This window comes from Physeter macrocephalus, chromosome 8, assembly GCF_002837175.3.
Source record: "Physeter macrocephalus isolate SW-GA chromosome 8, ASM283717v5, whole genome shotgun sequence".
NCBI lineage: Eukaryota > Metazoa > Chordata > Mammalia > Artiodactyla > Physeteridae > Physeter > Physeter macrocephalus.
The window spans coordinates 6995964-7010917 of NC_041221.1; the positions used below are offsets into that span (position 1 = coordinate 6995964).

At 50.7% G+C, this 14954-nt stretch overlaps 1 protein-coding gene across 1 annotated transcript in view; it reads left to right on the top strand.

Moving 5' to 3' along the window:
* The window catches only part of DOP1B (DOP1 leucine zipper like protein B), a 79375-nt gene that overhangs the window by 28950 nt on the left and 35471 nt on the right, over positions 1-14954 (top strand). Inside the window, exons 14-20 of the mRNA XM_024120300.3 lie at positions 3184-3336; positions 4381-4481; positions 5177-5367; positions 8425-10027; positions 10518-10629; positions 11243-11431; positions 14514-14636. Coding sequence (XP_023976068.1) covers positions 3184-3336; positions 4381-4481; positions 5177-5367; positions 8425-10027; positions 10518-10629; positions 11243-11431; positions 14514-14636 — 2472 coding nt within the window. The remainder of the gene's footprint in view (positions 1-3183; positions 3337-4380; positions 4482-5176; positions 5368-8424; positions 10028-10517; positions 10630-11242; positions 11432-14513; positions 14637-14954) is intronic.

The window sequence follows — 14954 nt, forward strand, 5'->3', positions numbered from 1 at the left end:
CCAGACCGGGGCGCGAACCCGGTTCCCCTGCATCGGCAGGCGGACGCGCAACCACTGCGCCACCAGGGAAGCCCTCTCAGGTAGTTTTTTGAGGACAGTCTTTGAGATTTGTTTTGACACAGGAGGATTTTTCCTAGCTCTGTGTTTCCCTGGTTATTTCTGGTAAATGAGCAGGCCTGTGGTTTAGCTTGTTGCTGTCCTGGAGCTACCAGCCTCCTGTTAATTGCTTACCACCAAAATCTCTGTTGCTTTGGAAAGCACTCCTAGACTTGAACATACACCTATGCTCTGTTCCAAATAAACTCATTTCCCTTATAGAGAGCTATGCAACTCTCTGTTTTATGGCTTGCCTCTCCCGCTGGGCAAATTCTCTGAATACTGTTGCACAGGAAGAGCTGCGACTGGGACAGTTGTCTGTTTTTCTTGGTGCGATATCCCTATAGGGTGCTGGGCAAGGGTGCTAGCCTCTGGTCTGAGTGTGCCGCTTTTCCTCTCCTAGCATGTAACTTTTCCCTTACAAACAAACTGGAGCAAGAATGATCTGGACCCCAGTATTCTTAGCCTGCTGTGCCTGGATAAAGCGTCCATGCAAGAGTTGGGGCAGAGGAGTAAAATGCCGGTGGCCTCTTCCTCCCAGGGAGATGCAAAAACCTTTGACTGGGAGCTGGAAGGAGGGGGTGCCCATCTTCTTGGCCGCACCCTGCCAAGCCAAGCTTGATTGAGAGGTGGATAGGGGTCATGGTTCAAGTGGCAGAGACTATTGCTACTTGTGCAGGAATTTTCGTAGACTTTCTTGAGTGTTTCTTCATCTCTTGAGTGCCCGTCGGATACTTTCCAGCAGCTCTAAATGGCTGGCTGTTTAATTTTTTTAAAATAATTTTCCCTGGTTATGGTGGTTTTGCTGGTAGAGGGTCCACAGTTTGTGCAGTCGAGCCCCAGTTACGATGTTGGGTCCTGGCGGATCCTGGATTTAGTTGCTCTTCAGCTTCTGCCGCTCATGCTCCCTGCCTCCTTCTTACCAAACTTGAGTCACAGTGAAGATCTTGAATCTGTAGAACTTGGAACCAGGAACAGTGCCCACTGTACGCACAGTGGCTGGGCGGATCTTCCCCGGTCCTGCGTACATCACGAAACTTGACCTTGTTACCTCGCAGGCACAGAGAAGCAAAGAGAAGAAAGACTTGAGTCCACGAATCCTTGGAAAGCCATTAATAGAGTAAAAATGGTAGCACTCAGTACTTTCCTCTTGTTTGGTGTGAAATATACTTTTATGAGTTCTTTCCAAAGCCTGGATTTTTGTTTTGACTCAGATTTAGTACATACCCGAGTATCTACTACTTGCCAAGCATGGGAGCATACGTTATATATGATCAGGTTCTCAAGAGCTGGGTGTGGCTCGTACCTGCCCACACTGAGATGCTGGAATTAGAAGTGGTAAAGCAACCTGCACAAATAGCCAGGATGTGCCCCTGGTTCTCGGATTCCAGGTGTTGGGCTGGTTCCACATCCTCTGGCCTTCTTCTCATTCCCATGGAATGGCTCACCTACCAGCTTTCCTTCTGCGCACAATGCAAATGAGGATAAGGCCAGCTATCCCAAGAATACCCTGCCCTTTCTAGGTTGTAAGGCAGATTGCCAACCACTAATAAAATGTCCAGAACATAGGGATTGAGAAGGCTAAGGCAGATGAAGGAGCAGGTGTGGTGTTGTGATCAATATCAAATCTCAGAAACCCTCCAAAAAAAACTTTAAACCTTCCAGGTGGAGCATCTTACTCATAAATTTGCCATAGGGGCTGCAAGTAAGGTGACTACTTTACTTAGTCGGAAGTTTTGTATCCGAAGTTTACATGTAACTTGTTAATTGGAAATCATGGTCCCTTAGATAAAAAGATAAATAATGGTTAGCGGCTCAAACCAGCCAGTGGTTAATTTGATCTGTGCAGAGAAGACAGTTTTGTTAAAGAGAAATAAATGAGCCAAAAGAAGTTCTTTGATCTAAGATGTACGTTATAAAAAGTTATAATCTGTGAGACATCATCTTTTTTTTAAAATTAATTTATTTTATTTTATTTATTTTTGGCTGCGTCGGGTCTTCGTTGCTGTGTGTGGGCTTTTCTCTGGTTGCGGCGAGCAGGGGCTACTCTTCGTTGCGGTGCGCAGGCTTCTCATTGCGGTGGCCTCTCTGGTTGCAGAGCACGGGCTCTAGGCGCGCAGGCTTCAGTAGTTGTGGCACCTGGGCTTCAGTAGTTGTGGCTCGCGGGCTCTAGGGCACAGGCTCAGTAGTTGTGGCACACAGGCTTAAGTTGCTTCGCAGCATGTGGGATCTTCCCGGACCAGGGCTCGAACCCATGTCCCCTGCATTGGCAGGTGGATTCTTAACCACTGTGCCACCAGGGAAGCCCCTGAGACATCATCTTTTTTCATGACCTGGAAGAATGCCTTCAGATATTCCCCTCCCGGAAGTGGGCACCAGCCCTCCTTTTGAGTCTCACTGTGGTTGGGTCAGGCACCCGCCGTGCTCCCTGGGGCTTGGGGAGGGGCTGCAGCCACTTGCAGACCTCATATGTTTAAAGCACTGAGATCAGGGCTGGGGAGATGAAGGACTCTATTTGGGATACAATTTATGCCCTGAAGGTGAGCCAGGGCATCTGCCACAGCGTTGTGCACAGAAATGGGAAGAAGCAAGTTTGAGGAATGAAAGAAGAATGCCAGTTTTAGCCACCCCTAGGTGGTAAGGTCCTACGGTGTCTATCTCAGGATAGCGACCACCGCAAATCCACCAAACTTCCTAGAGGGTGCGTCTCTGGAACCCCAGTGCCGGCATGTAGGGAGCCTTGGTGTATGCTTGTTGAAAGGATGCCTCAGCTGATAGGTTCTTGCTTCCAGATCATTCGCCTCTGAAAGTGAAGGTCTGGGCAAGAGCTGCAGTGTTCTGAGCTAGTCTCAGACATCCAAGTTTAACCTATAACGTTGCCCCTGCCCGGATGACTCCTGAGGGGTCTGTAATGTGGTTTGGGTTTGCTTCGCTTTGTTCTGCTTGGTGGTGGTTGTTCTTTGTGTATTGAGGATTCTCCCATAGCAAACATAGGCAGAAGCCAGTACCTGGGGGCCGGGACTGGGCTGCCACAAGGAGGAAATGGGTGGGCGCTGCCTATGTTCACACTGTCTCCCCTCCGTCCAGAGGGTGGCTCGTGTGCTTTGGAATCAGCTGAACAAGGAGACCCAGGAGCATCATGTCACGTGTGTAGAGTTGTTCTACCGCCTGCACTGCCTGGCCCCGACAGCCAACATCTGCGAGGACATCATCTGTCATGCCCTCCTGGACCCTGACAAGGTGAGTCTTTGCAGCCGACAACCTCCCTCTGACATCTGTCCTGACACCGTGAGCCCAGGCAGACTTACCTATATCCGGCCACAGTCTTTCTGGGGCTCAGTGGACATCCTGATTAACGGGCAGGCCTATGGCATCAGTAACATTTTTTGTTTTTGGTTTAGCTGTGTTGGGTCTTTGTTGCTGCGCGTAGTCTTTCTCTAGTTGTGGCGAGCAGGGGCCACTCCTCGCCATGGTACACGGGCCTCTCACCGCGGTGGCTTCTCCTGTTGTGGAGCACGGGGTCTAGGCACGTGGGCTTCAGTAGTTGTGGCACACGGGCTCAGTAGTTGTGGCTCGCGGGCTCTAGAGCGCAGGCTCAGTAGCTGTGGTGCACACGCTTAGTTGCTCCGCAGCATGTGGGATCTTCCCAGACCAGGGCTCGAACCCGTGTGCCCTGCACTGGCAGGCGGATTCTTAACCACTGCACCACCAGGGAAGTCCGCATTAGTAACATTTTAATACATTCATAATTTCAGGACTGGAAGGCCTCCAGAAGCACGAGCCATCCCCTGTGTCATATTAAGGCTCACCAGGGAAATCTGCCCAGGCTCCCATGATGCCTGCAGGGCTTCTAGAACTCTCAGTGAAGTAGGCAGTCATAGAGGATGTGTCTCCTTGGAAGCCCTGGCTCTGCTTTGCTGTCGTGTCCTGTTCTCTAAGCCATTCAGCCTGGCACTGCCAAAGGCCATGAGAAGGCTGTGCTCTGTGTTTTCCTCCAGCCACAGGCCTAGGTGTGACCCCAGACTTGGGCTGACGCTACGTCTGGAATATGCACTCTCCGGAAAGCACATCTGTGTTAACGGGAGCAAGGAAGGCAAGGACCCGGGTCCTTCTTGCTCCGGGCCCCGTCGGACAGCCAGGACCTAATGAGACTCCAGCGTCCCTGCCTGGGTTGCTGCCTTTCTGCTGAGCTCTTGTTTGTTATTTCAATGGGGTTTGCTGCCACTGAGAACCGTGTTCTGTTAAGAAATCAGGTTCCTCACTCCCGTTTCTTTCCTATTCAAGGGAACGAGACTGGAAGCTCTGTTCCGATTTTCCATCATCTGGCACCTGACGAGAGAGATCCAAGGCAGTCGAGTGACATCTCACAATCGCTCCTTTGACAGGTGAGGGGAGACGTTTTCATAACTTACCCTTAAAGCAGAGAGACGCTTTGCAGAGGTGCCGGGTCAGTGTGTCGGGCTGGGGAGAGGGAGGTGTGTGCAGTGGAAAACCTGACCCCGTGTTCTTGACGCAGAGCGAGCGATTCCTGCGATGCCCTAAGTGAATTCCGGCCAGACGGGTGTGCGTACCGGGGAGGAGTTTGCTTAATTTGGCCTTGGAGGGAGGAGAAAGCCCCACCCACGTGCCTCAGACTCACCCGAGGAGCTGGTAGAACGTGCCCCCCGAGGGGGCTTGGTGGGCAGGTGAAGATGGGCTAGATCTTGACCGGGGTGGCAGCCACCCTGGGTGTGTGCACCTGCGATGTCCTCAACCGCATGCCGAGGGTGTGAGCTGTATTGTCGGCGCGTTCGGTTCTACATTGTTTTTTGAAAATCCCCTACCTTATTTCCGGAGCTCTAGATGCGGGGGCCAGACACACAGCCTTAGAGAGGTGCCAGCTGATTCTGATACCTCCTCCCCACGCCATGTGGGGTGAGGCCTGGACATCGGGATTTTAAAAGCTCCCCCCCCCGCCAGAGACTCGAGCTGAGAGCAGGGTTAACGTCCCCGGTCCTCGTCTGCCTGGGTCGGGAAGCCCAGGCCGGGCAAAGCTCCCCGAGGGCATCCCGGCCGCCCTGACGCTTCGCACCCCCCACAGGTCCCTGTTCATCGTGCTCGACAGCCTGGCCTGCCCAGACGGTGCCGTCGGGGCCACCGCCCAGGGCTGGCTGGTGCGGGCACTCTCCCTCGGCGACGGGGCCCGCATCCTGGAGCCCGTGCTGCTACTGCTGCTTCAGCCTCAAACCCAGAGGACCTCCATTCGCTGCCTCAAGCAGGAGGGCTCAGCGGGTGAGCGCACCGTGCGGGGGCCGGGCCAGCTCTCTGTCCCTGGGGCCCTGGGCCTCGGAGGCGGGAAGGGGTGACCTGGGCCCCAGCTGCCTGGTGCAGCAGTCAAGGCCCTCAGACCTCCCTGGTGCTTTTGCCAGATTCAGAAGGCATGAAGGTACTTTGTGGGGACTTTAAGAATTTAAATTTAAAGAATTTAAAATTTAAGAATCAGATGAACCAGCACTTAGAAATGCTAGGTAGTGGGTTTGTTGTTTTCACTGAAACATATGATCTTTTTATATTAAAAAGGAAAATGTTAGTAACCCATGTTCCAATAAATACAGCTGATTCTTGGTTCTTTTGCTAGAGAAAGCAATTCAAGTGCATCTAAGGTAGGAGGAGAGAAAAGCAGACCATCCATCCAAAGGTCTCCAAGGCCAACCCTTCACTTATGAAAGAAGTCTGAGGTCTGGCGTGAAGTTCATTTTGGGTTGGCTAGGCTAGCACTTCTCAGACCTGGGACGGGAGAGTTGAGGTTGCCTCCAGGTATGAATGATCAAGAATGTTGAAATTTGCATGTAACCTAGTCAGTTGTACTTTATAAAAATTACTTCTTCTCCAGAACTGTCAAGAACAAGGTAAGTGGTTTCTTTTCTGTCTGCTCTCCAGGGTTCTTTCCAGCTGTTAACGTATAATCAGAAATGCAGAAGAAATAGACCTTTGGGTTCTGAGAACTTTCAGAGGCATCTTTAACATAAATTTAAAAGAATATTGGTAGGAAGAAGAAAAGAAAGGCTAAAATAAAACCGATGAGTTCATTAAATTTCAGTGACTAACACCCAGAGCAGTTTATGATCTAACATTTGCTTCCCACATTAGGTGTATTTTATGACTTCCTGCAGTTTTCTAAGTGATGGTTTTACAAGCTTTGATTAGTTTGTTTAAATCACTGGGTTGTAAATATTCAGTGTTTGTCACAATCTTATCTTACAGAGAAAAGCAGCCTAACACCTAAATAAGCAAAGATGCCTAAGGTGGTTTCCTTTCCTTACAAGGTTCCTTGCCTAAAACTGTAACTTCTGGTTTTCCTTTAGGTGCCTTCTCAAAGAAGAGGCATTTCATTACTCCACAATTATAAGAAAGTAAAATGCAAAGAAGTATAAACTAAGCACCTTCTTAAAAGTTTGCTCTTCATTAAGGGAAGCTAGATTTTAAGCATTCCTTTGCTTTAATGAGAAAGTTTTTTTTTTTTTTTTTTGCCGTATGCCGGCCTCTCACCGCTGTGGCCTCTCCCGTTGCGGAGCACAGGCTCCAGACGCGCAGGCTCAGCGGCCACGGCTCACGGGCCCAGCCGCCTCGCGGCACGTGGGATCTTCCCGGACCGGGGCGCGAACCCGCGTCCCCTGCATCGGCAGGCGGACGCGCAACCACTGCGCCACCAGGGAAGCCTGTGGCAATGAGAAAGTTTTAACTCCACGGCTCATTGGGTTTTAAAAGTCTCGTGGCACTTCCTGCTGCCCCCTCTAATTGACGTTTAATGCTACCTGCCTAGTAAGAGAAAATGCATTTTCTCTGCCACATTCTCTCCCTGGAAACAACTAGAAGCGTTCTGCTTACCCTCCATGCTACCTCTGTGAGCCTGTAGAAATCTACTTTTTAAATACTGTTGTGCGCACCAGGCAGCTCCTCTATTTCTAATATCTTATTCTTCCTTCTTTCCTAACCTGGCTTAGTGTTCATGGAACAGATTTGCTGAAAGCTGCCTATTACGAAGGTTTGGCAGTACCAAGGACATCTGGCATTTCACTCCTTTTTTTAAAGAGACCTGAGCACTTTAAAGTGTTGTGTATTTTCTGATCTCAGAGGGACTAGCATGCTTATTTTAAGAACTGGAATCTTAATTCGGGAAGTAAAAGCACAAGTGCAAGTCCCTTGCGATGCCGGCTGATAGAGCGCCTTACTGTTAATGGTTCGGTAGCTATCATTCCAGACTTTTTCATAGCTGCATATTATAGACACTCTCCCCTAACTGGGCTTATTCTGTACAGCTAGATTCTGCAGCTTGGTCTTTTTTCTTCAATACTTAATATACTCTACACATTGCTCCATATCGTAGTTGTAGAAGTATCTTTAAAAAACCCAACCCAAACAGTAGCCCTCTGCATGCCTGTGCCTTGAGTTTTTTCAGACCTCTTACTGTGGATGCTTTGTTTGCTTTCCAGTTTGTTTTTCTTCAAGACGTTTCAGTGATACCCTTTTAGCTTTGAAAACCTTCTGCTGACATTTCTGTTGGATACCTTTTTTGAAAGGAAACTCCCGGGAGAAAATGATAGGCATTTTTTAAAAATCACCCTTCCCCTAAACTCGGGATATTTATATTTCCTATGACAATGTAACTAAATTATCCAATTTCTTGAACATTTTAAAAGACCTGTTCACTTTGCTTGTCTGCCTTCCATCTGTAATGTAATCTAGACTCTAGTGTTCTTGTTTCATGGGGGAATTATATTTCATTTTGTGGTTTTTACACTTTATTTTTTTTGTTGAGGTATAGCTGATTTACAATAGTATGTAAGTTTCATGTGCACAACATAGTGGTTCACAGTTTTTAAAGGTTATACTCCATTTATAGTTATTATAACATATTGGTTATATGCCCTATGCCGCACAGTATATCCCTGTAGGTTATTTATTGTATACACAGGAGTTTGTACCTCTTAATCCCCTACCCGTGTCTCCCCCTGTCACCCTGACCCCACTGGTAACCACTAGTTTGTTCTCCGTGTCTGTGAGTCTGTTTCTGTTTTGTTACATTCATTCACTTGTTTTAATTTTTAGACTCCACCTATAAGCGATAACATACAGTATTTGTGATTTTCTGTCCGACATTTCACTACGCATAATACCCTCCGGGTCCATCCACGTTGTTGCAAAGAATTTATCTTGTCTCTCCTCCCACAGGAGAATTTTACTAATATTGATCTTTCTGCCTGGCTCTAAGACAAGGATCACTCTCGAACCGACCTGTCATAAGTGACCCTCCTGTTCTGAAGTCGTCTATTGTTCTGTAATTTTCAGGAGACTGGCATCATTGGTTTAACAGGAAGCGAGCCTCATTCAAAGAGGCGTGGGGCGCCCCCGAGCTTCAGGAGGCTGGTGGTGAAGAGAGCGCGCCCCTGAGCCACTTCACCACGGTGGACCGCGAGGCCGTCTGGGCCGAGGTGGAGAAGGAGCCCGAGGTGTACCCGCCGGGCCGCGAGCCCGGCGAGGAAGACCTTGCCTGCTGTGCGGACCCGCCGGACGGGGCGGCCTGCGACACCGCGGACGACAGCGAGCGCACCGAGTCCGCGGACACGAGCCCCGCGGACGACAGCGAGCGCACGTCCTCCTTCTCCTCCCCTTCCCGCGAGCCCCAGGAGCTGAGCGGCGGCGAGCTCTGCTGCACGCCCCTCCCCGCGGCAGCCCAGGGCCCCCCAAAGCCGGCGGCCAGCCTCAAGTCCACCGTCAAGCGGAGCCTGGCGCGCGCGGACTCGGACAAGACCCAGGCTTCGGAGTCGCTGTCCAGCGACGAGGAGGCCGACGCGGAGCTCCAGGCCCTGAGCGCGGCCCGGCTGCTGAAGCAGCAGCGGGAGGGGCGGGAGACGATCGAGGCCCTGTTTAAGCACATCCTGCTCTACCTGCAGCCCTATGACTCCCGGCGAGTGCTGTACGCCTTCTCCGTGCTAGAAGCCGTGCTCAAAACCAACCCCAAAGAGTTCATCGAGGCCGTGTCCCGGACCAGCATGGACACCAGCTCCACCGCACACCTCAACCTCGTCTCCAACCTCCTGGCTCGCCACCAGGAGGCCCTCGTCGGCCAGAGTTTCTACGGAAAGCTCCAGACCCAGTCTCCCAACGTGTGCCCTCACTCGCTGCTGATCGAGCTCCTCACCTACCTGTGCCTGAGCTTCCTGCGCAGCTACTACCCTTGTTACCTGAAGGTCTCCCAGCGAGACGTCCTCGGCAACCGGGACGTGCAGGTCAAGAGCGTCGAGGTTTTGATCAGAATGATGACGCAGCTGGTCTCGGTGGCCAAGTCAGCCGAAGGGAAGAACGTGGAGTTCATCCACAGCCTGCTGCAGAGGTGCAGAGTCCAGGAGTTCGTCCTGCTCTCGCTGTCCGCGTCCATGTATACGAGCCGGAAGCGCTGCGGACTGGCCGTGGCGGGGCGGGGCCAAGCCCGGCGGGGGGACGGCCTGTTCGAGGAGCATCTCATCAGCCTGGGCCAGGACCAGGTGTGGAGCGAGCACCCCCTGCAGACTGAGCTGCTGAAGCTGCTGCAGGTGCTCGTCGTCCTGGAGCACCACCTGGGGCAGGTGCGCGAGGAGGCGGCGCCCCAGGCGGACCTGTCCCGGGAGTGGCGGCAGACCCTGAACTTCCAGCAGGCCATCAGCGCCCTGCGGTATGTGCAGCCCCACCGGCTCACCTCGCAGGGGCTGCTGGTGTCCGCCGTGGTGAGGGGCCTGCAGCCGGCCTATGGCTACGGCATGCACCCGGCCTGGGTCAGCCTGGTCACGCACTCCTTGCCGTACTTCGGAAAGTCCCTGGGCTGGACGGTGACCCCCTTCCTCGTCCAGATTTGCAAAAACTTGGACGAGCTGGTCAAGCAGTATGAAAGCGAATCGGCGAAGCTCTCTATCAGGTACGGTGAACCCTTTGATGTGTTAACTGTTTCTTTAATGACAGCTTTTGTCACAGACGGCTGATTTCCCCTAGCAGCCAACTGGAGGAGAATTTCAACCTAATCAGAAGCCTAGTTAGCATTGTCCAAAGGGGTAACCAGGAACTAAATGTTCAGCTCCTTCATTTTCAGTTCCACGTGACTACCCAGGCTAGATGAGCGTTACAGGGCAAGTCAGGCTCTCTTCATTAGTTTTGCAAAACGGAAAGAAAAACGTGGATCTTCACAGACATTCTGAAACACCTGGAAACATTTTTCCAAAACGACTGTATCAATGTAAAAACAGCACAAATGATGCCTGTCCTTTTTGTAACAGCATTTCATTGTGAGAGCCCCAGTTTTTTAAGATCGTGATATCTCTGTGGTTTCCATGTTTATATGTACGATTAAAAACCTTTATGGCCTCATTCTTAAAGATTCTCAAAACCAGTTTCTCGTTTCTTCACCAAAGCGTAACCTCCAAGAGGGAAAACATTTCTCCGGATTATCCACTCACTCTTTTGGAAGGTCTGACAACCATTAGTCATTTTTGTCTTTTGGAACAACCCAACCAAAACAAAAAGGTAAATCATTTCTTCCCAAGTTCGAGACAGTTTTCATATATTGTTTTGTTTTCATTGGGGTTACGTCTGTTTCAAATAAGAACTGTATGTATGTAATACAAACATATATGCAAATGTTAATGCAAATGAACACACCTGCAAATAATGAACTGTATGCAAATATATGTGCAAATGTATGTGTGTAAGTAATGCAAATGTGGTTTTGTTCTTGCAGGCGTTCTCTGTGGGCGACTTCAGCCCTCCACCAGTATGGGATAGAATGTAATCTTCTTTCCGGGTGCTTTTTACTTGGTCTTATGGAGTTTGAAGACGTTTTAGCTGTTGGTTGCTCTGCCCTATCTGGGATTAGATTTTAGAACGCAGCTAGTGCTTTGGTTGAGTGATTGGAAGAGTTTGTAACGAGGAGCCTCAGGTGCGCAGACCTCCCTCTTTGAAAGAAAATCAGGGGTTTAAATGCACAGGGAGGCGTTTTACTTCCAGACCACACGTGGGACTTGCTCTGGAGAGTGCCACAGCCCAGGCTTGATCCCACCAGCACCACTGCCCTCGTGGAAAGGGAAATGGTGCCACCGCAGACGCAGCCGAGTCTCACATGTTCGTTTTCGTTTTTTAGAGCGCTGCTGTGAGTGACCCTACCGATTTGAAAAACGCCAAGAATGCTATTCTGGAAGAGCTTCCTCGAATTGTTAACACCATGGCCCTTCTCTGGAATGTTCTCAGAAAGGAGGAGACTCAAAAGAGACCCGTGGATCTCCTTGGAGCCACGAGAGGATCTTCTTCCGTTTACTTTAAAACCACCAAAGTGAGAGAGCTCCCCTTGTGTGTTTACGATTTCCTTTGTCTTGTATTGCCCCACCAAAAAATAAAAATGTACAGGGTTATAGACATAAATAATCAAACGTAACGTGTGCTCAGGGGAACCCACATTAGAAGTAAGTTGGAAGTAGAAATCGCCAGTTTGTTTCTTAGAATAAGTTTCCTATTCATGGAAAGAAAAGCTTTGTGAGTAGTTTTCAGTTTATTTTTTCTAAGCACCTCTACTAAGACAGCTTAGCCCGTACATGCTGCTTTCAGTGGTGCCTTGAACAAGTGTTGAGGTGTCTGAGTTTTTTATTAAACCAGAAGCTCACAACCCAGAGCATTTCTAGTTCTGTTACTGAACCAAACTTGGGTCCGCTCGCCTGCACGCAGTAAAGGCAACCTACTGACACCAGGTCGTTTTAAAGGAAAGTGGGGGGTTTATTTTCGGGCACCAGACAAGAAGTGTGGGCAGCTGATGCTCAAAAAAACCTGAACTCCCCCGACGGGTTTCAGGGAAGAGTTTTTCAGGGTGAGGTGAGGGAGGGGAGTTGCAGGGTGGGTGAACAGCTCACGTACAGTCCTCTGATTGGTTGATGATGAGATAACAGGGCGTGTCACAGGAGTTAACATCATTAATCCTCAGGCTCCAGCGGGTCTGGGGGCTACCTGTTTATGGTCATCATGCAGTTAGCTTCTTCCATTTGGTGGGGGTTTTAGTATCCGTAAAACAACTCAGGAATATGCCTCAGACGCTTACCTGTGTACCTCAGGGAGGAACGAAAGATTCTGCGACTGCCGTATGGCCGATTTACTGTTTAAATTGTCATCAGTTCTCCTCACCCCGCTGCTACTTTTGTCATCACGTGTTCACATCCTTGCAATCATTAATTCTTGAGCCAGGATTCTGTGACTCAGGGGAGGCCTGGGAGACTAAAGCTTTTCTACAGACAAGAGGCAGGCAGAGGACACGGTGGGGAGCGGTCTGTCCCAGCAAGGCCCCCATAGGATCCTGCTCGGTTACAGTTCACTCTCTCTTGGTAGCATCCCGACTCAGTCTCTGATTGCTGTGTCTGGTGGCTCCGAATTATCTGGCCGTGTCTCATTTAGCTGAGCACCCCTGGTGCCAGGTGTGGCCTCAGAGCTTACACTGGCATCTGGCAGCCCAGGCTGAGCAGAACAGATCAGGACACAGGGAGCCAGATCACCTGGATTCAGCTCCCTGCTCAGGTGCTGTGTGGGACCTTGGGCAAGTTCATTAACCTGTCCGTGCCGTAGTTTCCTCAGTTGGAAACACAAAGCCAGGCATCATCCAAGCACTCTTCGTTTATCGGCACATTTAGTCCTCACCTACAAGGTGGGTACTATTCTTATTCCCAGACTACAGATGAGGACATTGGGGTGTAGAGAGAGTGAGTGCTTTGCCCTCAATTGTGCATCTAATAAGCAGTGATGCTGGGATTAGGGTGAGTAGGGAATGGAGCCCGCCCCTGACTTCTGTTTTCTGAGCTTTCTGTAATGAGTCAGGCAGTTGCACAGGTGGCCTCCAAAATGTTCTGTCAGTTCCAGAGATACCCTCCAAGGGAAATCTGCTGTATTTCAAGCTGCCACAGGAAGCTGCTTAATTTAGGCCTAAAAATTAAGCTCTAGAAAGGTTCAGAAAATCCTCAGGCATGCAGCCTGAGCCTCGGTTTCCTCCTCTGTGAAACGAGTCTGTTATTAGTAGCCTATCTTCTGGGCTGATGGAAGGATTCAGTTTGGCGGTGGCTAACATTTATTGAGCACTTAGCTTAAGCCCTCCCTGAAGGACCCAAGGCCTTGAGCTGGGGCCCCCGTGGTTTCTCTGGAGCAGAAACCGCGGCGGGAGGCAGACGATGTCTCCATCCCATGGTCAGTTGTATCTAATGAGATGCTAAGCTGAGGCAGTGGGGACAGAGGAAGCCCAAGGTACATTCATTCATTCCACAGACATTTGCACGTCTGCCGCTGTGTCCCAAGCCCTGCTTATCCACTAGTGGATAAGATAGAGCAAGTAAGTCCTTGTCTGCCTGGCAGATACAGACGTTAACCATCAATTTAAAAATAATGATGAGGGCTTCCCTGGTGGCGCAGCGGTTGAGAGTCCGCCTGCCGATGCGGGGGACGCGGGTTCGTGCCCCGGTCCGGGAGGATCCCACGTGCCGCGGAGCGGCTGGGCCCGTGAGCCGTGGCCGCTGAGCCTGCGCGTCCGGAGCCTGCGCTCCGCAACGGGAGAGGCCACAGCGGTGAGAGGCCCGCGTGCCGCAAAACAGATAATAATAATAAAATAAAAAATAAATGAAAATGATGATGAGAAGCGCTACAAAGAATGCGGGGCACTCTTACAGGCCGTGACCCCTGGTCAGGGGGTCGAGGAGGCCTTCCTGAGGCAGAGGGGCTGAGCTGAGACCCAGGAAGAGAGGATTTGCCTGGGTAGGGAGGTGTTAGAGGCTGTGAGACCCACAGGATTTATAGAGGAGGGAACATGGAGGTTTCGGGAGTGGAGAAAAATCCAGGCGCAGCCAAAGGGAGGGTGATGAGTGACGTCCGGGGCCGTGCTGTGAGTTTATTTTTAGTTGGTTACATAACAAAGTTAGTTAAATGGTACATATTTCTGGAAATTGAAAAACATCCTTCCTGATGCACATAAGCCCTTCCAGGGCTGGTTGAGACAAGTGAGGCTGGGGGCTTTCAGGGTGGGAACAGTGCCGACTCCACTGCTGGGTACCGCCCACCCCCCCACCCCCCCGCCACCGCCCTTTCTCACTGTGTCTGCAAAGCCTTGGGTGGCTTCCTTCGAGCCCTGCCCTGCTCACAGCTGCTCGAAGGTGGTATTCATCACCTCCCAGGGGTCTCTTCCTGCTCGGCTCCGCTAGCCGTCTGTCCGTCCACCTGGGCAGCCCACCGTGCCTTTCCTCCAGCTCCTCCTCCCGCGGCCTGGTGCCCGGGATGCTGAGACAAAGGCCCGCCCCTGCTCTCAGGGTTTACAGGCGCTGGTGGTGAAGTGCACGGCCCGCCATAGCCCTGATTCTACTCTGCTCTAACTCTTCGTTTTTCTGTTTTTTTAGACCATACGACAAAAAATTTTAGACTTCTTAAACCCCTTGACAGCCCACCTTGGGGTTCAGCTGACAGCAGCTGTTGCAACGGTGTGGAGCAGGAGGAAAGTGAAACGCCACAGTAAGACAAAGGTAAAGCCAGAAATGAAAGCAGTAGCTAAACTTACTCCGACAAAATACCAGAGAGTCATGTGTGTTCAAAGGTGACTCCAGAGGCCAACACGGGAGACTGGGGCAGTGGTTCCACCGTTTTATTTATTTTTTATTCTTTTATTTTTTATAATATTTTCTTTTCTTTTCTTTCTTTCTTTAATTTTCGGCCGCTTTGGGTCTTCGCTGCTGCGCGCGGGCTTTCTCTAGTTGCGGCGAGCGGGGGCTGCTCTTCGTCGCGGTGCGCGGGCTTCTCATTGCGGTGGCTTCTCTTGTTGTGGCGCACGGGCTCTAGGCGTG